Below are 21,843 nucleotides of genomic sequence, written 5' to 3'. Positions count from 1 at the left end.
GGGTAGGTAAATGCGTTTCTGTAACGCCCTCGAACCACCGCAGAGCGTGACCAGGCGTCCCCGGAGCCGGCGCGTCCCGCGGTGACACCGCGGCCTCCGGCCGCCCGCCGCACGCTTGCTCCAGATGTAACGTCTGACGGTAACTCCGTGTTGTTTTTTTATACAAACCCATAGAATAAAAAAATTAGAGTGTAGTAGAATATCCAGCAACAAAAATGGTAGAAAGAATCTGTACCTGGATCGTATGAAAGCAGCAGCTCTCGGCAAAGTGCAGGTGGCGGCATGCGCGGCGGCCGGGCTCCCGCGCCGCCGGGGGCTCGTGCGCGGTTCGGTCGCGGCTCTTGCTAAGCGAGTAAGGAAGCGGCTAATCTATGCGCGAGGCGGCTAGCGGGGCGCGCTGCCCGGGGACGGGAGCGGGCGGCCCGCGCGGGCACCGCGGCGGTGCTGGCAGTCGAGGGGCGGACGGCCCCGTGGCGGTGCCTCCTCCTAGTCCCCTTTGGCCTCCTCGGGGATCTGGGGCAGGCCCTGGTCGTGGCGCGCGGCCGCGGGCTTGGCGGCGCCGCCGTAGTCCTGCACGGCCTTGGGCTCGTTGGTGCGGTAGGAGCCCTTGTAGCGGTGGTGGTAGAAGTAGAGCAGCGCCAGCAGCGCGCCGAGCAGCAGCAGCAGGAAGACGATGACTGCGGGGACAGCGCGAGTGAGGGCGGCCGCGGCGGGCACGGCGAGCAGGACACGCGCGCGCCGCGGCCGCCGCTTACAGCCCACGATGATGCCGATCCAGCCGTCGTCGTGCACGTGCGGGAACTCTGCGGGAGAGCGGGGCTGAGTGCGTGGCCTGCGCCCGCGAATCTGTTGCGGCTCCGTCGCGGCGCCTACCTGTGCCCATGTACCAGGGGTCCATCTCGGGCGGGATGAGCAGCGTGCTGAGCGGCAGCATGGCGGCGCAGCTCGACTCCACCAGCTCCCCGCGCACGCTGTAGGGCCGCACGGCGCCGCTGGGCCGGAAGATGGCCTTGAGGGGCACGATGCTGTTGAACTTGACGCCCGAGAGGCAGCCGGAGAAGCCGGGCGTGTTGTAGCGCTGGATCTCGGGGTCGATGACGCCGGTCTCTGCGGCGCGGGACGGCAGCGCTCAGCGGCGCTGCCCGGGGGACCCCGCGGGCCCCGCGCGCCTCGGGCGGCCCCGCTCACCCATCACGCGCCCCAGGTAGAGGTTCTTGGGCGAGTCCAGCTTGCTGTCCACGAAGGGCGAGAACTGCTGCTCCATGACGGGCAGGTAGTCAACCTGCGGGAAGAGGGGACGCGTGGGCGCCCTGCGCCCGCTGCCGCCCGCCGCCGCCGCCCGCCCCGGCGCCCACCTGCGTGTAGAGCGTGCGGTAGAAGCGGGTGATGTTGACGTGGTGCGGCCGCCCGTCCGTCACCGGCTTGGTGGTGAGGGCGAAGACGTAGGGGCTGGTGCCCAGCTGGTAGCGCAGCTGGAGGCTCCCTGCGGGCAGAGCGGGCGCTGAGCCGGCGCCGCGCCGGCCCCGGCGCCCGCCCGCGCCCCGCGCCCTCACCGTCGTCCTTGATGAGCACGGCCAGGTAGTCCTTGACGAAGGAGCTCACGTAGAGCAGCACGGCGGGCGCCGCGGTGGTGCTGAAGCTGAAGCTCACCTCCTCGCTCGTCAGGTTGTAGCCGGGCAGCGGCTGCCAGGGGCTGCCCACGATGCTGGCGAACTCGCGCGCCGCGTGCAGGGACATGGGCAGGATGTTGTACCGCACCCACGTGCCCTCCTCGAAGTAGCCGCCGATGTCTGCGGGGGGCCGCGGGCGTGAGCGGCGCCCGGTCGGAACCGCGTGCCCCGCGCGGCGCCGCGCCGCTCACCGCGGTTGCAGAAGGGCCCGTCGAAGGCGGAGACGCTGCAGTTGCAGGTGTAGTGGCTGTAGCGCTCCACGCAGAGCCCGCTGTTCTGGCAGGGCACCGGCGGCTCCTGGCAGTGCCCGGTGCAGTTGACGCGCACGCCCTCGCTGGCGTTGGCCTTGCCCTCCAGGTTGAGCGTGACGCCGTTCATGCGCAGCGCCCGCAGGCAGCCCAGGAAGGGCCGCATCTTGTGCTCCGCCGCCCCTGCGCGGAGCCGTCAGCGCCAGGAACGGCACAGCCGCCACCGGCCCGCAGTGCCACCTCCACAGGGCCACCAGGTCCCGCTGAGACCAGCCTCCTGTGCCACCTCCAGAGCCACCGGCCCCCGCTGCCACCAGCCCTTGTGGCCACCTCCACAGAGCCACCAGGTCCCACTGAGATCAGCCTCAGGTGCCACCTCCACAGGGCCACCAAGTCCCACTGAGACCAGCCTCTGGTGCCACCTCCAGAGCCACCAGCCCCCGCTGCCACCAGCCCTTGTGGCCACCTCCACAGAGCCACCAGGTCCCACTGAGACCAGCCTCTGGTGCCACCTCCGGAGCCGCCAGACCCCGCTGCCACCAGCCCTTGTGGCCACCTCCACAGAGCCACCAGGTCCCACTGAGATCAGCCTCAGGTGCCACCTCCACAGGGCCACCAAGTCCCACTGAGACCAGCCTCTGGTGCCACCTCCAGAGCCACCAGCCCCCGCTGCCACCAGCCCTTGTGGCCACCTCCACAGAGCCACCAGGTCCCACTGAGACCAGCCTCTGGTGCCACCTCCGGAGCCGCCAGACCCCGCTGCCACCAGCCCTTGTGGCCACCTCCACAGAGCCACCAGGTCCCACTGAGACCAGCCTCCGATGCCACCTCCAGAGCCACCAGCCCCTGCTGCCACCAGCCCTTGTGGCCACCTCCACAGAGCCACCAGGTCCCCCCGGCCGCCGCGCTCACCCACGTAGAGCGGCCGGTCGAAGTCGAGGTGCACGAAGCTCTGCGGCGGCGCCGGGCGCAGCGCCCAGGGCAGCTTGTCCACCCGCAGCCGCGCCAGCTTCACGTTGAGCTCGGCCTTCACCTGGTGCCACTCGTCGTCGTTCCAGGGCACCGGCGACCGCACCGTGAGGTTCTCGTAGCCGTTGCCGATGTCGAAGGCGAACATCACGTCCCGGGTGGCTGCGGGCGGCGCGGGGTGAGCGGGCGTCCTGTCCCCACGTGCCCACGCGCCGCCCCGTCCCCGCGCCTGCCCTACTGTTGAGCTCCACGCGGATGTAGTAGCGGGAGCCGGGGTTCTCCAGGAAGACGCCGGACTGCGCCGTGGTTTTGAAGTAGAAGGAGATGTCGAGGCTGTGGTTGGCCTGGAAGGTGGGGAAGAGCAGGGCAGTCCCCCGGTTGAAGGAGACGGTGTTCCAGGTGTTGCCTGCACGAAAAGGCAGCGGCATGAGAGCCGGCGGGCTCCGGTGCCGCCCGCCCGCCGGCCCCGCACTCACGGTCCCCGTAGCAGCGCAGCGGCCCCAGCAGGAACTGGGCCTCGGAGCCGGAGCGATTGGTGTCCCCCACCACCACCTGGGTGACGGGCAGGTGGTCCACGAAGGTCAGCAGGCCCCGGTCCGTCCTCCTGCAACGGCGCCGGTGAGAGGGGCCGCGCGGGGCTGGTGCCCGGGACCCGTGGGCCGCCCCGCTCACCACAGCGCGTGGTCGGCGTCGCAGTTGCAGAAGTACTTGGGGTCGGCGCAGTTCTTGTCCAGCCCGCAGGCGCAGCGCTGGATGCCCGGCTGCGAGCCGCCCCAGTAGTAGTGCCGCTCGTTGTTGCGGCCCATCCAGAAGCTGAAGGGCAGCCCGGCTGCAGGAGCGGCGGTGGGTTAACGGCATCGCCGCCCACGACATGGCATCGCCCCGTGGTATCGCTCATGGCACAGCCGCACGCGGCAGCGTCACCCCACTGCATCGCTCGGCAGCAGCATCGCCCCGCTGCAGCGCCCTGCGCATCCCGCTGCAGCATCGCCCGCCGCATCACCCCACTGCAGCGCCCTGCGCGTCCCGCTGCAGCATTGCCCACCGCATCGCCCCGCTGCATTGCTCGGCAGCAGCATCACCCACCACATCGCCCTGCTGCAGCGCCCTGCGCATCCTGCTGCAGCATCGCCCACCGCATCGCCCCGCTGCAGCGCCCTGCGCATCCCGCTGCAGCATCACCCCACGCATCGCCCCACTGCATTGCTCGGCAGCAGCATCGCCCCGCTGCAGCGCCCTGCGTGTCCCACTGCAGCATCACCCCACGCATCGCCCCACTGCATTGCTCGGCAGCAGCATCGCCCCGCTGCAGCGCCCTGCGTGTCCCACTGCAGTATCGCCCACCGCATCGCCCTGCTGCAGCGCCCTGCACGTCCCGCTGCAGCATCACCCACTGCACTGCCCTGCGCAGGGCCCTGCAGCATTGCCCCCTGCATCGCCCTGCTGCAGCGCCCTGCGCGTCCCGCTGCAGCATCACCCCCCGCATCGCCCCGCTGCAGCGCCCCGCACTCACAAGGCGTGTTGAGCAGGCGGGAGCTGTAGCAGTGCAGCTCGATGCGCTGCTCGCAGTACTCGGAGGCGTTGGCCAGGGCGGACACCTCGGCCCAGGAGGCGTTCCAATACTCCACCTCCCCCAGGAAGGGCTGGTCCACGCTGGAGCCCGTCACCCGCGTGGCGTAGTGCCGGTTATGCCGGATGATGGTCCAGGCTCGGTCCTCTGCGGCGGGAGAGGCTTTTGGCACCGAAGCTCCCTGCGGATGCCCCGCGCCCCGTCTTGCCCCGTGCCGCCCACCTCGGATGTCGCAGTACACGGTGAAGGGCTTGAGCGGGCCGCTGCCGTCGGGGTCGATGGTGTAGTTCCCCGAGGTCTTCCCGCTGACCCGGTACGCGTCGCACGACTCCTTGTAGAGCGCTGGAAAAGGGAGGTCCCGCGGGGCCGGGCTCAGCGCTGGGGGCGCTGGGCTCCGTCCCGCCGCGGCCCGTCCCGCCGCGGGGCCCGTCTCACATTTGTGGCAGGTCTCGCCCTTGTAGCCCGTCAGGTCACAGATGCAGGTGAAGTCGTCCCAGGACTGCTCGCAGCGGCTGTCGTGCTCGCACAGGTTGGGGGTGCACCTGGGGGCAGAGGGGCTCGTGTCCCTGTTCGTGCCCGCGTTCCCCGCGCCCGCCGCCGCCGCTACCTGTCGATGATGCCGCAGACGTTGAAGAAGACGTCAGCAAACTGCCCCAGCCGGCGCTGCTCCAGCATCTCCAGGTCCACGGGCTGCATGTCCACGCTGAGCATCTGCAGGCAGCCGTGGAAGGCGGTCTGGTTCGAGCGGCAGCCCGTCAGCGAGGCCGGCTTGGGGCAGCCTGCAAGGCACGGCGGGTCAGCGCGCACGGCCCTGCCCCGCTGCATCCTGCATCCCGACTGCATCCCGACTGCATCCCACCGCATCCCACCGCATCCCGATGTGTCCCATTGCATCCTAATGCATCCCACCGCATCCCGATGTGTCCCATTGCATCCTGATGCATCCCACCACATCCCAATGTGTCCCACCGCATCCCGTTGCATCCCACCGCCCACCTCCGAAGAAGTACAGGCTGCCGGTGCGCAGCTGGAAGGGATGCGCCACCCGAAACTCGGCGCCGTCGTCGTCGTCGATGGTCACCACGGCCGAGCCTTCCCGCGCCACCAGCTGCACCGAGTGCCAGAAGCCGTCGTTGAGGCGATGGCCTGCGCGGGAAGGCAGGGGTGAGCGCCCCGCGGCACGGCGCCCCGCGGCCCCCGGCACCCGACCCACCTGCGGCAAATTCCAGCTTCTTCTTGCCGGGCTGGGCGATGGAGACGTTGACCTGGCCCTGGCTCAGCACCATCTCCAACGAGCCCAGGCGGTCGGAGAAGCTCGTGTAGAGCAGCAGCCCCGCGGCGTCCCAGGAGCGGAAGCGAAAGCTGACGGCCAGGCGGTTCCGACGCGGGATGCCCGGCACCTGCACGTAGTTGTTGATGCCCGCGAAGGTGATGGGGGTGCTGGGCTGCTCCCGGCAGTAGTGGCCCACGCTGCCCTGCAGGACATGGCTCAGTGAATGGCCAGAGTCCCCATGTAGCCCTGTTCCACCCTGCAGCCTCATTCCCCCCATGCAGTCCTGTTTCCTCCCTGCAGCCCCATTCCCTCGGTGCAGCCCAGATCTCCCATTGCACTCCCCCCTTGCAGCCCCATTCCCCCTGCAGCCCTGTTCCCTTGCTGCAGCCCCGTTCCTCCCATGCGGCCCCCGTTCCCGGCTTGGCAGCCGGCCGCGCGCCCCAGGGCAGCCACGACCTTGCCTGGTCGATGCAGGGCTGCGCGGACGAGTGTGGCAGCAGCCTCGTGTCACCCCGCTGCGGGGAGGGGGGCCTGGGGACAAGGTCACCCCGCGACGGGGATGGGAACCCTGGGAGGGGGTCACCTCAGGGCGAGCACAGGGCTCTGGGGATGGGGGTGGCCCTTGCAGGGCCGGGACCCTGCGCCCAGCGTGGGCTGGACCTCGAAGCGGATGTTGGAGCGGCGGTGCCGGGCCAGCTCGGCGATGTTGACCCCGTTGAACATGATGTTCTCCACGCAGCCGCGGAAGTTCTGCCGGTAGGTGAGGTGCTGCTTGTCCTGGTCGATCACCCCGCCGAAGAAGAGCTGCGGGCAGAAGAGGGGGCTCAGCCCTGCACCGGGGAGGCCTCCGGGTCCCCGCGCCCGGCAGCTCCCACCTCAGTGTCCAGGTCGAGCTGGTTGAAGGTGCCGTGGCAGCGGAAGCGCTTGACCTCCCCGTCCAGCGTCAGGTTGACGTGGTGGCCGTAGCGCTCCACGTGCACCGCGTGCCAGTGCTCGTCATCCAGCAGGCTGCCCACCGCCACCGTGGTGTGGCCCTCGGTGGCGTGCACAGGGCTGCTGCCTGGGGAGGGGGCTTGTCACCCTGTGCCAACCAGGCCGGCCCTGGTCCCAGCCCCAGCCCGGTCTCACCTAGGCTGATGTGCAGGAGCAACTGGGCCTGCTTGAGCTCCAGCGTGATGTAGTCGCCCTGCGCGCCCTCGCCGTGCATCAGCACCCCGTTCTGCTCCACTGTCTTGAAGTTGAAGGAGATGTCATCCTCCATGGTGCTGATCCTCTTGGCACGGAAGCGGTAGGAGATGGCGTCGTCGCCATCGAAGTAGAGCACATGGGACCCTGCAGGGAAGGAAGGCTTGGGCAATGTCCACGGTGGCTCTCACACCAAGCGGCCCTTGCGCGGCCGGACACTCACGGTAGGGGCAGCCATAGAGGCCCAGGCGCAGCCCGATCTTCCCGCGCGGGTTCCAGGCCACGGGGATGATGCGGATGTAGCGCGCCAGGATGGGGTAGTGCAGGTCGTGCCGCACCACCCCGCTCTCGTTGACGTTCCCAAAGAAGGTCTGCGGGTGGCAGGGGAATCAGCAGCGTCCAGGGGCAGCAGGAGAGCCCCCCTGACCCTCAGCCACCCTACCCAGTTGCTGCCCTGCTGGAAGAAGGGCTTCCAGCTGGTGGGGTGGTCGCCGTAGAGCACGATGTAGCGTGTGAGCCAGTCGTAGGTGTTGAAGGTGCCCTGCGTGGCCACGGCGTTGATGCGGTGCTTCTGCATCAGGTCGATCTGCAGCCAGGGCTGCTTGTCGCGGGGGTCGGGGGACCAGCCGCTGGTGCCTGCGGGCGGGGGTGACACTCAGCCTGGCCTGAATGTGCATGGGGGGTCCCCTGCGCCTCCCACCCCACGCAACAGGACTCACTGTGCAGCCGGGCGAAGCTGGCCGAGTAGAAGATGTTGTATCTGGAGGAGGCGCCGATGGAGTAGGAGTAGAGGGGGGCCACGAGTTCATCGTAACAGGGCCCTGCAAGAGCGGGTGCTCAGGGCGCGGAGCAGCATCTCCCTGTTCCTCCCAACAGGGACCAGCGGTGCAGGCGGCTGGTGCGACCTGCGCCCATCCAGGCCAGAGGCTGCTGCGACCCACGGGGCTCTGCCCGATCCCGGTCCCAGCAGCTCCGCGCGGGCCCCGCGGCGGGGAAGGGGCTGCCCCGGCGGGGGACCCGGCACCCAGTCGGTGCGGGGCTCGGCGGCGCGTCCGTGCGGCTCCGCTCTCCCTCTTCCCTCCCACTGCAGAGCTGACACACCTCTGCGGGCAGCGCTCCGCGCCGCTCCGCGCTAACGTGGGCGGCGGGGAGCCCCGGCACCCTCGGCCTCTCCGCCGCGCCCGGGGTCCCGCCGCCCCCGGAATCCCGTGCCGGTGCCGGCCGCATCCGCAGAGGAGGATCCGGAGGGACGGGGAGCCCCCCCGGCCCTCGGAGGCGGCTCCAGCGCTGCGGACGGACCCGGGTAGCGCTTGGGCCCGGCGGGGGACGCTCCCCTGCGGCCCGGCTGCCCCCGGCTGCGGGTTCTCGGTGCAGGATTCGGGCGGATGCACCGGGCTCGGGCGGGTCCAGCGGCTGGGATGCTGCCGTCAGGCCGCCCTGGCCCGAACCCTCCCGGCGCTCCCCCGGTCCCCCTGCGCACAGGGACATCGCCCTGCAGCCCCTCCCCGGCCCGGCCCGGCCCGGCCCGGCGGACCCGGCGCTGCGGGGATGCGGCAGGGCCCATTTCCCGGAGCCGGCTCCGTATCCACGGCTCCTGCAGCCCCCCCCCCCCGGGCCCCACAGGATACGGGGGACCTGGCGGGGCCGGGGCCGCGAGCGAGGGCTGCGGCGGGGCCGCTCCGGGCGGGGCGGGGGACACCCGAGCGCCTGGATCGGGCCCGGTGCGGGCGGGTGACCTTGGGGAGGGCGCGGCTCGGGAGCGCCGGGAGCGCTCGAAGGGCCGGGGGTCCTCGAGCTCGGGGGATGCTCGTGGTCCCTGGGGTGCTTGGGAGCACCAGGAGATGCTCTGGAGCACCGGGAATGCTCCGGGAGCCGGGGGATGCTCCGGAGCACCGAAATGCTGGGGAGCATCAGGGATGCTCAGGAGTGCCAGGGATGCTCTGAATCCTGGGGATTCTCTTGGTCCCAGAGATGCTCCCGGCCGCGGGGATGCTCCGGGTCCTGGGGATGCTCCGGAGCACGGGGGATCGCCGGTTCTCGGGGATTCCCGGGAGCACCGCAGTGCGGAGCGGCGCTCCGGGCGGGGCCGGGGCCGGACTTACGTGCGAGGCAGCCGGGGCCGGGGCGCAGGAGGCCGGCGCAGGCGGCGAGCAGGAGCCCGAGGAGGCGGCGGCCGCTCATGCTGGAGCGCCCCGAGCGCCCCCGGCGCCGCCGCTGCTGCAGCCGCTGCCGAGCGGGACCGGCGGCTCCGCCCAGGGGCGGCGCGGGGGACCCGGGCGGGGCCGCGCCGGGCCGGTACCGGGGCCGGGCGGGGCCGAGTCCCGCAGCTCCTCGCTTGCCGGCGGCCCCAGCGTGGGCCGGGGAGAGCCGGGCACGGGATGGGACACGCGTGGGGGGAGCAGGGCTCTGGGAGACCCTTGTGCCGGGCGAGCAGGTTACGGGACCAGCAGGTCCTGGGCGAGTGGGGCACAAGCCGGGCAGCGCAAGGGCATAGCAGGACGTGGGGCAGACAGGGCACGGAGGCAGCAGAGCCCTTGCAGGCAGTACCCTGGGCACTGGTGCTCTCGAGCCTGCAGCCCCCACAGCTGGACCCCGCGGGTGATGGCAGGGGCAGGGAAGGAGTTAAGTGGCGCCTGCCGGCTGTGTCGCAGCAGATGTGGCAGCATTTGTAATCAAGCAGCAGATTAAGGCCTGCGGGTTTAGGGCCACCCGGGTCTCCAGCGGTGCAGAAGGCCTGGATTTAGCCTCTATCCAGTCCCAAGCATTCGCAGGCACCCGCGGAGGCGGTGGGGAGGGGGCGGCCGCTGCCTGCCCTACATACGGTCCCTGCCCCTGGCTCCTCAGGGCTGTGCTGAGCCAAGGGCCCAGCGCACAGGGGTGTTTTGGGGGTCCCTGCAGCAGGTGCCTGTGGTTCAGGGCCCATGGCCTGGCCAAGCGGATGTCACCTGTGCTGCAATAGGAGCCACGACGCTTCCTGTGCGGGGAGCAGAGGCAGAACAGAAAGTCCCAGGTGCAGCACCAGGTCCAGGCGCCCTGGTGGGGACGAGAGGCCTGAGTGGGGTGAGCATGGACAGGGCTTCCGAATCAGCCTCTCCCTGCAGACACGGATCCCACCTTCATGTGGAGGGGGGAATCCAGCCATCAAGCAGCCGTCACCAGCAGGGTGTCTTTGATGGGTGCCCAGACCCCAGGGTGAGGGGCTGCACAGGGCGGTTAGGCCCTTGAGGGACTGCACTTCCCACTGAAATGCCATCCCCAGAGCAGCCATGGGGCCACCAGGTTGTCCCGCACATCAGCCCTGCATGGCACCCGGTGCAGTGACATGGAGCTCAGCAGGGCCACGTTCTTTGTGGCCCCTGGCATTTGGGCAGCAAGCACGGATCGGTGTCACGGGGCTGGGAGGGGCGTCGCGCTTGTGTCCCAGCGTGTCTCTCGGTATCGATCAGGACGTGGTCGGATCACAGCGTGCAGAGCGCCGCGCGCAGCCGGGCCGGACCGCAGGCAGGGAGGTGCCGGGCGATGGAGGAGCAGGTGAGGCCCCCGCGGGGCGGCTGCGGCCCCCTTGCTTTGCTCTGAGCGGGGCCTGGCAGGGCGCTGGGTTTCAAGGCTGAAGCAAACGCGGGAGCAGCCGGAGCTCCCAGTTCAGGGGTGCTCCAGGCTCTGGAGCAGGGCGGCAACAGGGAGAGCTGCAGGGAAGTGCAGGGAGGGGATCCTGCCCAGTGCCACGGTGCCTGATCCCAGCCTCAGCCTCCACATCCCCCTTGGAGCGGGGCAAGCCCTGATCAAGCGCACATCTCCCTGCAAGGCGCCGGCTCTCCGGGAGCTCAGCCGGGGCCGCGTGGTGGAGGTGCCGGGGGACGGTCCTGGAGCCGCTGGCTGCGGCAGGCGACGGTTGGTGGCCGACATGGGGTTGAACCTCCTGCCTGGGAATGGCGTTGCCGCTCTTGTAATGACTGAGCGTGGTGAACCGCCTGCACCTCGGCGGAAACGGCGCTGCGCTGGGCCGGGGGCGTGCGGGGCCTCCCCATGGAGGGTTTGGGGCTTGCCTTGGGTGTGCTGCAGCAGGCAGCACCATGCAGCGCCGTGCAGCGCCGTGCAGCACCGTGCAGCGCCGTGCAGCACCATGGAGCCAACCCAACTCAGGCTCCCTCTGCGCAGCTCCCCCCCAGCCCCACAGCCTTGGAGCCCACCGCCACCACCGACTTCTACTCCTGGTCCGAGGACTACTCGTGGGACGCGGGGGCACTGCCCGAGCTGTGCGAGAAGGAGGCCGTGCAGGGCTTTGCCCGCACCTACCAGCCAGCCATCTACCTGCTGCTGTCACTGCTGGGCGCTGCAGGGAACGGGCTGGTGCTGCTCACGCACACCCGCTACCGCCGGGCGCAGAGCATCACCGACGTCTGCCTGCTGCACCTGGCTCTCTCCGACCTGCTGCTGCTGCTGACGCTGCCCTTCGCCGTCACCGTCACGCTGCAGGGCTGGGCGCCGGGCACGGCCGCCTGCCGCGTGCTGCAGGGCCTCTACGCCCTCAACTTCTACAGCGGCTTCCTCTTCCTCACCTGCATCAGCGTGGACCGCTACGTGGCCATCGTGCGGGTGCCGGCCGCCTGCCGCCTGCGCCCACGGGCCCGTCGCTACGGCTGCCTGGTGGCGGGGCTGGCCTGGCTGCTGGCCGCGCTGCTGGCGCTGCCCCAGCTCGTGTACGGCCGAGCGGAGCAGCACCGCGGCCTCTGGCTCTGCCGCGTGGTCTTCCCGCAGGCCGTGTCCCGGGCGGCCCGTGGGGCCACCAACCTGGCGCAGGTGGTGCTGGGCTTCGCGGTGCCCTTCCTGGTGATGGCCGGCTGCTACGCGGCCGTGGCCCGCACGCTGCTGGCGGCCCGCGGCGCCCAGCCCCACCGGGCGCTGCGGGTGCTGCCCGCCCTGGTGCTGGTCTTCGTGGCGCTGCAGCTGCCGCACAGCCTGGTGGTGCTGCTGGACACGGCCGAGCTGCTGGCCGCCTGGGAGGCCACCTGCGCCCAGAGCCGCCGCAAGGACCTGGCGTTGCTGGTCACCGGCGGGCTGGCCTGCCTGCGCTGCTGCCTCAACCCGCTGCTCTACGCCTTCCTGGGCCAGCGCTTCCGCCGCGAGCTCTGGATGCTGGCGGCCGATGCCGGCTGCGTGCGGCCCCTGGACCCACGCTGCCCGGGCTGCAGCAGCCCCCGCCGCCGGAGCTCGCTCTCCACGTGCCAGGACGTGGCCTAGGGATGCGGCACCCCTGGCCGGGTGCCCGGCCCCCTGCTCACCCCCTGCAAACAGCTTTGAATTTGCATTAAGATGTCCTGGCCCCGACAGCTGCATGGGGAGCCAGGACCATCTGAATGGCACCATGCCCCGGGCACGTGTGGCAGGAGACTTGCGGCCCGGTGATGCCCTGGGCATCACCGGACTCGTGGACAAGCAGCAGGTGCTCCATGCGTGCTCGGGCAGTGGGCCCAGGGCCATCCCGCGTGTGCAGCCCCCGTGGCAGCCGCCTTCGTTCCCATCCGTCCAGCAAATAAAGGATGTTGGCGACGCCCGGAGAGCGGCGGTGTCGCTGAGCCGGGCCGCACACGAGCCGCGCCAGGGCCACCGCTGGCCCGGGGTTGCCTGCAGGCGGCAGCACAACATAAAGGTTGTCCCCCGCTGTCCCGCTGTTGTCCCCCGCTGAGCGCCCGGTCGAGTCCCTCTGCCCGCGAGGACCCGCAGTGGGACGGCGGTGACGGGGGTGGCTGGGCCGGGGGTCCGTGTCCCCTTCCCATCCCCAGCGGAGCCCCATTCCCGAGGGCCGGACCCCGGGAAAGCCCCTGGCGCGGTGTGGGGACAGCCCCCGCGCAGGGACTCTGGGCGCCGCTCCCCGCCGAGCGCCCCGGCGGCAGCAGCCGGGGCGGCCGGGGCTCGACCGGAGCCTGCAGCGGCTCCCCTGCCCCCGCGGCGGAACCGGGCTGCTGCTCGCCGTTCCCGGCCTCCCGGGGGCTGGGGGCCGTTTCCCGCTCGCCCACGCACCCAGGAGCCAAGACCAGCCCCGCGTCATTCCCGGGAGAAGCGGCCGGACCCTTTGCCCAGTTCCCGGCAGGAAACGCAATTACCGCTGAGTCAGCGCCGCGTCCCCCGGGGCCGCCGCGCGCGAGCAGCCGCGGAGCCGGGCGGAGCCGGGCGCCTGCGCCGGGGCTCACGGCATCGCCCACGGCCGTGCCCGCAGCAGCGCCCCTGGCACTGCCCATGCCCGCACCCACCGCAGCTGGCCCCACGGCCGTGCCCACAACCGGCCCCACGGCTGTGTCCGGGGCAGCCGACACCCTCGCCACTTGCTCGCTCCGCTTGCCCGTGCCCGTGGCCGCCGTGCCGGGCACATGCCCGCCGGGAGGACGGCGGGCCGCGCGGTCGCGCGTGGGAGGGGACCTGGCAAGGCAGCGTTTCCTGCGTGCGCGGCCCGGCTGCTCCCAGGGACGTTTTGACCCAGCAGCTGCAGCGGAGCCGCAGCCGGCGGCGAGTGCGTTTAACCCCTCGGGTGGCGCGGGGAGCCCGCGGAGGGGCCACCGCCGCGCCCGGGCCTCTCTCGCACAAAGAGCCGCAGTCGGCGCCGCAGGGCAGCTCCACGCACGGCCGGGACACCACCCGCCGCCGCCGCAGGGCTGCACGGGGCTCCACGCCACCGGCGCCCACCGTGGCTGCACGAGCTGCCCGCTGCCAACCGGCTCCACGTGTCCCCAGCGCCAGCACTGGGCGCACAGGGTGCCCAGAGCGGGCGCACGGGGTGCTCGTTCCAAGACCGGGCGCACAAGGTGCCGGTGCCAGACCGGGAGCACAGGGTGCCCAGACCGGGCGCACACGGTGCCGGTGCCCGGACCTGCCGCACAAGGCGCTTGTTCAGACCGGCAGCACCCGAGGCCAGGCGGCTCCGCGCGCTGCCCGGTCCCGGAACGGCGCGCAGGATGCCGGTGCCGGCGCCACTTCCCGGGGGTGCCACGGGGAGCGGCCACCAGGCCGGCGGAGAGCGGCGGGGCGCAGCGCTCGGGGTCCCGCTCCCGGTGCCGCTCCCGGTGCCGCGCGGCGCCTCCCCCCGCACGTGACGCGAGTCGCGGCTCCGCCGCCCCGGGCGCGCTGGCTCCGCCCCGGGCGGCGCGCGGCGATTGGCGGAGGCCGGTGACGCGCGGGCCCGGCCCGCCCGGGGCGGCGGCGGGGCCGGTCCCGGCGGCGGCGGCGGCGGCCGGTGCGCGGCGCGGGCTGCGCGGCGCCGGTGCGGGCCAGGGCGATGCCGTTTCCCGGGGGGCTCTGGTGGCTGCTCTGTTGCCGCCAGGGTTTCACGCTGCTGCGGCGCGACTACGGCGAGGCGGAGCGGGAGGCGGACGGCGAGGCCGAGGAGGCGGCGGCGGCGGCGGCGGCCTTCGAGCTCCGCGCACGGGGCGCCCAGGTGGGTCCGCGCAGCCCGGCCCGGCCCGGAGCGCGGGGATCGGAGCCGCGGCTTAGCCCGGCCGTGGCGCGCGGGGAACGCGCAGCGGCGCCGCACCGGGGCAGCGCCGCCGCCTCCCGCGGGACCCTCTATCGAGCGCGGCGGCTTGGCCCTGCTCGACCCGGTCCAGCCTGGGTGTCGCCGCGGCTGCCAGCAGCGGCTCCGGCTCCTGGCCGGCTGTGGGCGCCCTGCCCGGGCACGTCCCGCCGGCCCGGCTGCCCTTGGTACGTCCCCGCCGCTCCGGGGCTCGGCGGGGCCGGGACGGCGTCGCTGCCCCCGGCCGTGCCAGGGCCCGGGCCGAGCGCGGTGGCGCCCTGGCCGCCTGCCACCCGCCGGCATGTGGGCAGCCGGACAAAGCTGCGCTTCAGGACGGGGACCGGGATGGCACGGAGCGCTGGTGCTGGGGACACGCAGCTATGGGGCTGGGGGTACAGGGCTGTGGGGCTGCCGTGGGGCCTGGCCCCCGACGCTGTGCTCCCGGCAGCCGCTCGTGGCCACGGCCGTGCAGTGCAGCCATTCCTGTCCCCCAGCAATTTGGGCTTGGGGTCCAGGCTGGTCGAGCTGTCCACAGGAGCAGATCTGGAGGCTCCTGGCTCCGTCCTGACCAGTGTCAGTGGGGCCGTGGTAGGGATGGTGGTGGAGACAAGAGGAGACTCTAGCTGACCTGGCACCCGGGGGCATTTCTGCCCCCTTTGGTGCCAGGGAACCCCTCTCAGAGGCCCTCCAGACAGGCACCACTGCTCCCATTTGCTGACAGTCATCTCCAGATGCGGGGCCAGGGGTTTCCTGGTGCCAGGGCACCCCTCGGCTGCGGATGAAGTGTCGGTGCCACAAGCCACGTTGGGGCAGGTGGCCACGATGCCACGGCCTGTTGGAGCAGATCAGCTCTGTGCCGCTGCTGCAGTTCTCTCTGGCTTGGGGCTCTGTCCTCGTGGCACTGCTGGGCTCCCACGGCTGCGTGCCCGGACCTGCCGCACCGGGCAGCTCTCCTGGGGCTTTTCCCCACAGGGCGGCAGGCAGGAGCACGGCCTGCATCTCCCTGCTCCGGCTGCTTCCTCCTCCGGGGAAGCAGAGCTGCGGAAGCGGCGCTTCCCTCCTGTGGGGCTGCGTGCGGGACGGCGATAATGCTGCGGCGTGGGGGGATCCCTGCTCCGCAGGGCCTCAGGGCTGGGGTGCCCGTCCCTGCCGGAGAGGCCACATGTCCTGGTGGTGACTGAGCACAGCCTGGTCCAGCCTGTGTGTCCCTTGTGCATTCCGGCTGTGGGTGCTGCAGAATGGCCTAATGCTCCCGGGTTGCCTGGCTCCACGGGGATGGGGAAGCTGGAGACAATCCCGCTGCAGCCGGGCTGCCTCGATGCAGGAGGCTGGGGACGGCACGGCCTCGGGGCGGACGTGCCCGTGTCCCACGTCCCGCGCTGGCTCCGAGCTCAGGGCCCACGTGGGCGCTGCGACGCTGCTTCCCTGGGGAGCCCTTTGCCTGCCCGAGGCCGCTGGCTCCTCGAAACCTGCGGCGCCGCCGGCCCTTCCCGGAGCGTGGGACCAGCTGCCCTGGCCTCGGCCCCGGCCGCCTCCTCTCTCCGTTTATTTATATCTTGGGGAAGGAGCCGGCCGCTGCCGCCGCCTCCTCCCGCCGGCCGCAGCCAAGAGCCGGCCCCAAGGGGTGCGGGGCGACAGGGCTGGCCGGGAGCCGGCCCCGCGCGCGGGGCGCTGGATTTGTTGGTGTCCTGGGGCACCCGTGCCCGGATCGGGGCTGCTACCGCGTGTCCTACCTGCAGCGGCTCCCTGCCCCCGTCCCCGGTGCTATTTTTAGCGGCCGTCTCCACGTCTTGGCACATCGCGGCGCTCCGGCCGGTCGCGTCCCGGGGCACTGGGCTTTGTCCCGGCTCACGGCCGGGCTGCGGCCGGCAGCGCCGTGGAGGAACCGGCTTGTGCCGCGGGGCCGGGGACTTCCCTGCGGCACGTCCCACCGCCGCGGGCAGGAAGCCGCGGGCCGGGACAATGGGACTTTGTGCCGGCAGCGCATTACTCAGCACTGACCTTGTGCAACGCCGCGTGGTGCCGAGCCTGCCGGGGTGAGCCGAGGACAGGCGCCCGGCGCTCCGGCAGCACGGCCCGCTCCGGGGCTGCGGCGGGGGCCGCGGGCTGAGGCGTCTCCGTTCCTCCGCAGGGGTCCCTGGAGCTGAGCCTGCGCCAGCCGACCCGCAGCAGCAGCGGCTCCGAGCGGTGAGTGAGCTGCGTGTGCCCCGGGCTGCGGGCGCTGCCACCAGCTCCTGCCTTGTCCCATGGGAGCAGAGGGGCCCGGACGCCTGGGCTCCATCCCTGGCTGTGCCATGCGCTTGGGCCCGTCCCGTCGGCATGGGGCGACTCGGCTGCAGTGAGGCCGTGCTCGGTGCCCTGCACTGCTGGGGTCGGGGGGCTGCGGGGGCCGGACCCGCTGCGCCACCCGTCCTCCCGCGCCGCCCCGCTGCCAACATTCCTTCCTGGTTGTTCATTTTCCGAATTCCTTGGCAGGGCCGCCGCTGCAAACAGCTTATTTTTAGCCGGGGTCATCTGCACCCGGCGTCGTGGTCGCGTTCCCACCGCGGGGGGACGGGGTGCGGGGGGCGCCCGGCTGAGCCCCGCGTCTCTCCCAGGTCCCTGCTGGCGTCCGAGGAGATGCGGAGCCTCATCGTGGAGCCGGGGCCGGCGGAGGACGAGGCCGAGGCGCTGGTGCAAGGTGGGCGCGCGGGGGCCGGGGCGCCGCGGGCGCCGTCCCCGCGCGGCCGCTGAGCTCCCCATCCGCAGGCTGGCTGCAGCGCGAGGTGCGCGGCGGCGCCCGGGCCCCCTGGATGCGCCCGCGGAGATACTGGTTCGTGCTGACGCCCGACTCGCTCGACTACTACAGCAGCAGCGAGAGGGGCGCCAAGCGGCTGGGCTCGCTGGTGCTCACCAGCCTCTGCGCCGTGCTCTGGCCGGACAAGCAGAGCTACAAGGAGACGGGTAGGGCGGCGGGGACCGGGGGGCGCGGGGGTGCCGGGGGCGGCGCGTGAGCCCTGTGTCGCCCGCAGGCTACTGGAGCGTGACGGTGTTCGGCAGGAAGCACTGCTACCGGCTGTACGCGGAGCGGCTGGACGAGGCGGTGCGCTGGGCATGCGCCGTGCAGCGCGTCATCGAGAGCAAGGCGCCCGTGCAGACGCCCACCCAGCTGCTCATGCGGGACGTGGAGGTGAGCCGGGGTGGCCGGCGGGCGCGCGGCCGGGCGCCCGCCCCGTGCCCGATGCCACGGATGCTCCCCGCAGGAGCAGGGCGGCAGCCCCGAGGCGCTGGAGCAGATCTACCGCCGCAACCCCATCCTGCGCTACACCGGCAGCCCGCTCTACGCGCCCCTGCTGCCCTTCCCCTACGGCAGCCCCGAGCAGCGCGGTGAGCGGGGCCCGGGCGCGCGGCGGCCGCGCGGTCCCCCCGGTGCCGGCGCTGAGCCCCGGTGCCCCGCAGCCGCCGGCGCCCGCCGCTACGCGCCGCTGCGCGACGAGGCCGTGAAGCTCTTCAACTCGCTGCAGCAGCTGGAGGCGGAGCGGGAGCCGGCGCCGCTGATGCAGGGCGTCCTGCAGACCTGCCTGGACCTGCCGCCGCTGGTGGACGAGGTCTATTGCCAGCTGGTGAAGCAGACGACGGAGCCGCCGGCGCCGGGCGCGCAGGGCGACCTGCGCTACTGGCAGCTGCTCACGTGCATGAGCTGCACCTTCGTGCCCTCGGCGCCCGTACTGCGCTTCCTGCGCGCCCACCTGGACCGGTGAGTGCCGGCGCCGCGAGCGCCCGCGCGGAGCCGAGCGGGTCCCGCCGTGACCGCCGGAGCCTCCCGCAGGACGGAGAGCCGGAGCCCGTCCTCGGAGATGGCCAAGTACGCCGGCTTCATCCGGGCGGCGCTGGGCAAGACGCGGGGGCGGCAGTGCGTGCCCTCGCTCGAGGAGATCCTGGTGCTGACGCGGCGGCAGGAGATGGTCTGCACGGTGCACTGCCCCGGCACGGCCGCCTGCCGCGTGGCCATCAGCTCCCACACCACCGCGGCCGAGGTGAGCGCGGGACAGCGCGGGGACGGGTGCCGGCGCGGGCTGCCGGAGCGCTGCACCGCGCCAGGGCGCTGCGCGGTCACCGCCTCGTGCCCCTCTCGCCCGCGCAGGTGGCCCGGGAGCTGGTGTCGCGGCTGGGGCTGTCGCAGAGCCCCAACCTCTTTGCGCTCTATGAGCAGTCGCGGCTGCGGGAGCAGCCCGTGGGCAGCGCCACGCTGCTGGCCGACGTCCTCACCAGGTTTGAAAAGTAAATGTCCCGCTCGGGAGGGCAGGGGGACGAAGCCGCGGGGGTCCCGGAGCCGCTCGGTGCCCACACGTCCCCCTGCTGCCCTCGCAGCCTGGCTGGGGAGGAGCGGGAGCAGGACCCGCCGTGCCGGCTCTGCTTCAAGCACTACGGCTTCCTCGACACCGAGAACGTCCCGCGCGACAGCCTGGAGTTCGCTCTGCTCTTTGAGCAGGTGGGAGCAGCATCCGCGTCCCCGTGTATGTCCCTGTGCGTCCCTGTCCCCATGCAACACCATCCACCTGTCCCCATGCACGTTGCTGTCTTTGTTCCCACGGACATCCCTGTCCCCGCTGTACACGTCCCTATACCCATGAGCATCCCTGTACATGTCCCTGTCCCCATGTACATCCCTGTGCACATCCCTGTCCTCATGCATGTCACTGTCCCCATGCATATCCCCGTGCATGTCCCTGTCCCCATGCATGTCCCTGCATGTCCCTGTCCCCGTGCACATTGATGTTTTTGTCCCCTTGCACATCCCTGTGCGTGTCCCTGTCCCTAGGCATGTCCCTGTCCCAAGGTACATCCCCATGCATGTCCCTGTCCCCATGCATGTCCCTACGTATCCCTGTCCCCATGCATGTCCCTATGTGTTCCTGTCCCCGTGCACATTGATGTTTTTGTCCCTTTGCACATCCCTGTGCGTGTCCCTGTCCCCATGCATGTCCCTGTCCCAGTGTACATCCCCATGGATGTCCCTACATGTCCCTGTCCCCATGCACATCCCTATGAGTTCCTGTCCCCATGCACATTGATGTTTTTGTCCCCGTGCACGTCCCTGTCCCCTTGCACCTCCCTGTGCATGTCCCTGTCCGCATGCATGTCATGGTCCCCATGTACTTCCCTGTCCCCATGCACCTCCCTGTGCATGTCCCTGTCCCTGCACGCACCCCCGTCCCCCTGGGGTGTCCGTGGGGGGCGGCCGCTCACCCCTGCCCATCGCAGGCGCACGAGATGGTGCTGCGGGGCCAGGTGCCCACGTCGGAGGAGACGCTGCAGACGCTGGCGGCGCTGCGGCTGCAGAGCCTCAACAGCGACTTCTCCACGCACGCGCCCTTCCCGCGCCTGGACGAGCTGTTCCCGGCCGGCGCGCTGCGCGCCCGCCTGCGCGCGCCCCGTCCCGCCGCCGCCACCGTCCCGGCCGCGCCGTGCCGGCCCGGCGCCCGCCTGCGCGCGGGGCTGCTGGCCGGGGGGCTGTGGCGGCAGGCGCCGGGCAAGCAGCGCGCCGAGCGCGACCAGCGCCTGCGCGGCCGCCTGCGCGAGGAGGCCGCCGCCGTCACCGCCGCCATCCTGGACAAGTGGAAGCGGCTGCAGGGCATGGGCCGCCCCGAGGCCATGGCCGCCTACGTGGCGCTGGTGCGCGAGTGGCCCGGCTTCGGCTCCACGCTCTTCGAGGTGGAGCTGCGCGCGGTGAGCGGGGCCGGGGCCGCGGCGCGGCGGGCCGGGCCGGCGCGCGGTGCTGACGCTCTTCCCCGCAGGGCCCGGCGGCCGCGCAGCGCCTCTGGCTCGGCGTGGGCGCCAAGGCCGTGGCGCTCTACCGGCCCGGCGAGCCCGAGCCGCTCGACACCTTCCACCACGGCCGCATCTCCTCCTTCGGCGCCCGCGACCGCGGCACCTTCTGCCTGCGCGTGGGCGACCGCGACCTGCTCTTCCAGACGCCGCAGGTGAGCGCGGGGCGGGCGGCCACGGCTGGGGCGGGAGACGGAGGCGGCCGGGACGGGAGGACGGAGGCGCCGCGGGGAGGTCCAGGCACCCACGCGCACCCCTGTGCCGCAGGGCGAGGAGATCGCGCAGCTCCTCGGCACCTACCTGGCCGCCCCGAGCGCGCGCGCCGCGGAGCTGCCGCCCGCCACGGAGCCCTGGCCGCCGCGGCCGCCCCCCGGCCCCTTCCTCAGCTAGCGCCAGGCCGGCGCAGGGGGCGGCCGCCGCCGCCGCTTCCTTAATTTATTTCAAGGCACCAGCGCTTTCGCCGGCGGCCGCGGGGCCCCTCGTGCCACGGGGGCTCCCCGGCCCGGCCCGGCCGCCCCGGCCTGTCCCGGTGCCTTCGCGCCCGGCAGCGCCGCGGCCGCCCCGTCCCCGCCACGCACCCATCCCCGCGGGGAGGCTGCGGGCGGCTCCGGGCCGCGGGGCTCCCGCGTTGCCCCTGTAAAGTTTGTCCGTTCGGTCCTTTTTTTTTTTGTGGGGGGTGGGTAGGAGGTGGGGGCTGTTTTTTTAAATAAACGCACACAGCGAAGGCTGCGCCTCCATCCCTGCGCGTCCCGGTGCCAGGGAGGCCGCGCTCCCGGGGCGGGCGGGTATTTTTATCCTGGCGCTCTTGGCCGCGGGGTCAGCGGAAAGGGCTGCCTCCCACCTTGGGCCGGCGCCGGCCCCAGCCCCTTCTGGGGACAGACCCAGACCCGGCCGTCCCTGCCGGTCCCCCGTGTCCTCCTCGGTCCCCCGTGTCCTCCTCCGTGCGGCGCGGAGGGCAGAGGCAGCCCCCGGCGTCGCGGGGCACGCGGGGTGGTGGCGGCTCCGGCAGGTCCTTCCAGTATTTCTGGCTCGGGCGCCCGGCGCCTGCAGGGCCAGCGTCGCCCTGGGGCCGGCGGCAGGACGGGCTCCACGCGCGTCACCGGGAGCAGCCGGCCCCGCTCCGCTCGGCCGGGCCCGGAGCGGTCCCTGCTGCAGCCTCGGGACAGGCAGGGGCTCCGCGCTCCCCGCGAGCCCCCTGCTCGGCCCGTGCTGTCCTCAGCCACCCCCTGCCTCCAGGAGCCACGTAGAGCAGGTCAGTGCAGGAAGAGCCTTTATTAAAGCAAAATAACCTACAAAAATATAGATAGAGCCTGTGCCCCACACTCCACCTGGTAAGAGAGGAACGAGGCTCCCGCCCAGGGCAGGGACTAGCTCAGCCACACAGAGCCTTTAGCCACGGGGGGCTTCAGGCCCAACTCTTTGGCCCGGGCCTGCTGCAGGCCCCAGGTTTTGCTCTCCTCTTCCCGCGGGAAGAGGATCCCACCAGCGCAATGAGCAGCTGCCCCAGTCCCGTGTCCTGGGCCAGGGCCCGCGGAGCCCGCGGGGCTGCCCCCGGGAGCCCGTCTGCGGAGGAGGAACGTGGTGCGTGCGGAGGCGGCAGGAAGGGCCGCGGGTGC

The 21,843-nt window shown here is 72.1% G+C and overlaps 3 protein-coding genes across 3 annotated transcripts; 2 read left to right on the top strand and 1 right to left on the bottom strand.

Annotated features, from left to right (window-relative positions):
• Positions 1-430: 430 nt before the first annotated feature.
• On the bottom strand, positions 431-9,147 carry CNTNAP1 (contactin associated protein 1). The gene is made up of 24 exons (XM_088519871.1): positions 9,018-9,147; positions 7,635-7,736; positions 7,358-7,551; positions 7,139-7,286; positions 6,859-7,062; positions 6,606-6,790; positions 6,391-6,534; positions 5,671-5,932; positions 5,454-5,603; positions 5,065-5,236; positions 4,893-4,999; positions 4,680-4,799; positions 4,401-4,604; positions 3,560-3,716; positions 3,364-3,491; positions 3,126-3,293; positions 2,831-3,049; positions 1,862-2,101; positions 1,554-1,790; positions 1,356-1,483; positions 1,189-1,282; positions 874-1,107; positions 756-803; positions 431-677 (listed from the first exon to the last, which is right to left on the bottom strand). Exons 1-24 carry the CDS (start codon positions 9,094-9,096, stop codon positions 487-489), a joined length of 3,915 nt encoding a protein of 1,304 aa, XP_088375997.1. The 5' UTR covers positions 9,097-9,147; the 3' UTR covers positions 431-486.
• A 1,287-nt stretch (positions 9,148-10,434) lies between these two features.
• Positions 10,435-12,156, top strand: CCR10 (C-C motif chemokine receptor 10). The gene is made up of 2 exons (XM_088519918.1): positions 10,435-10,446; positions 11,074-12,156. Exons 1-2 carry the CDS (start codon positions 10,435-10,437, stop codon positions 12,154-12,156), a joined length of 1,095 nt encoding a protein of 364 aa, XP_088376044.1.
• Positions 12,157-14,153: 1,997 nt separating this feature from the next.
• Positions 14,154-20,617, top strand: PLEKHH3 (pleckstrin homology, MyTH4 and FERM domain containing H3). Its single transcript, XM_088519917.1, has 13 exons — positions 14,154-14,344; positions 16,551-16,606; positions 17,017-17,099; positions 17,168-17,362; positions 17,431-17,588; positions 17,662-17,785; positions 17,858-18,155; positions 18,228-18,435; positions 18,543-18,679; positions 18,770-18,890; positions 19,664-20,128; positions 20,197-20,382; positions 20,495-20,617. The coding sequence occupies exons 1-13, from the start codon at positions 14,186-14,188 to the stop codon at positions 20,615-20,617; spliced, it is 2,313 nt and encodes a 770-aa protein (XP_088376043.1). The 5' UTR covers positions 14,154-14,185.
• Positions 20,618-21,843: the final 1,226 nt, after the last annotated feature.

The sequence above is a fragment of the Tinamus guttatus genome, unplaced genomic scaffold (assembly GCF_059628265.1).
Source record: "Tinamus guttatus ecotype Peru unplaced genomic scaffold, ASM5962826v1 Tinamus_guttatus_pri_ptg000075l, whole genome shotgun sequence".
In the NCBI taxonomy this organism is placed as follows: Eukaryota; Metazoa; Chordata; class Aves; order Tinamiformes; family Tinamidae; genus Tinamus; species Tinamus guttatus.
The sequence above is the reverse complement of the archived record's forward strand: the minus strand, read 5'-3'. Positions and strand labels throughout refer to the sequence as shown.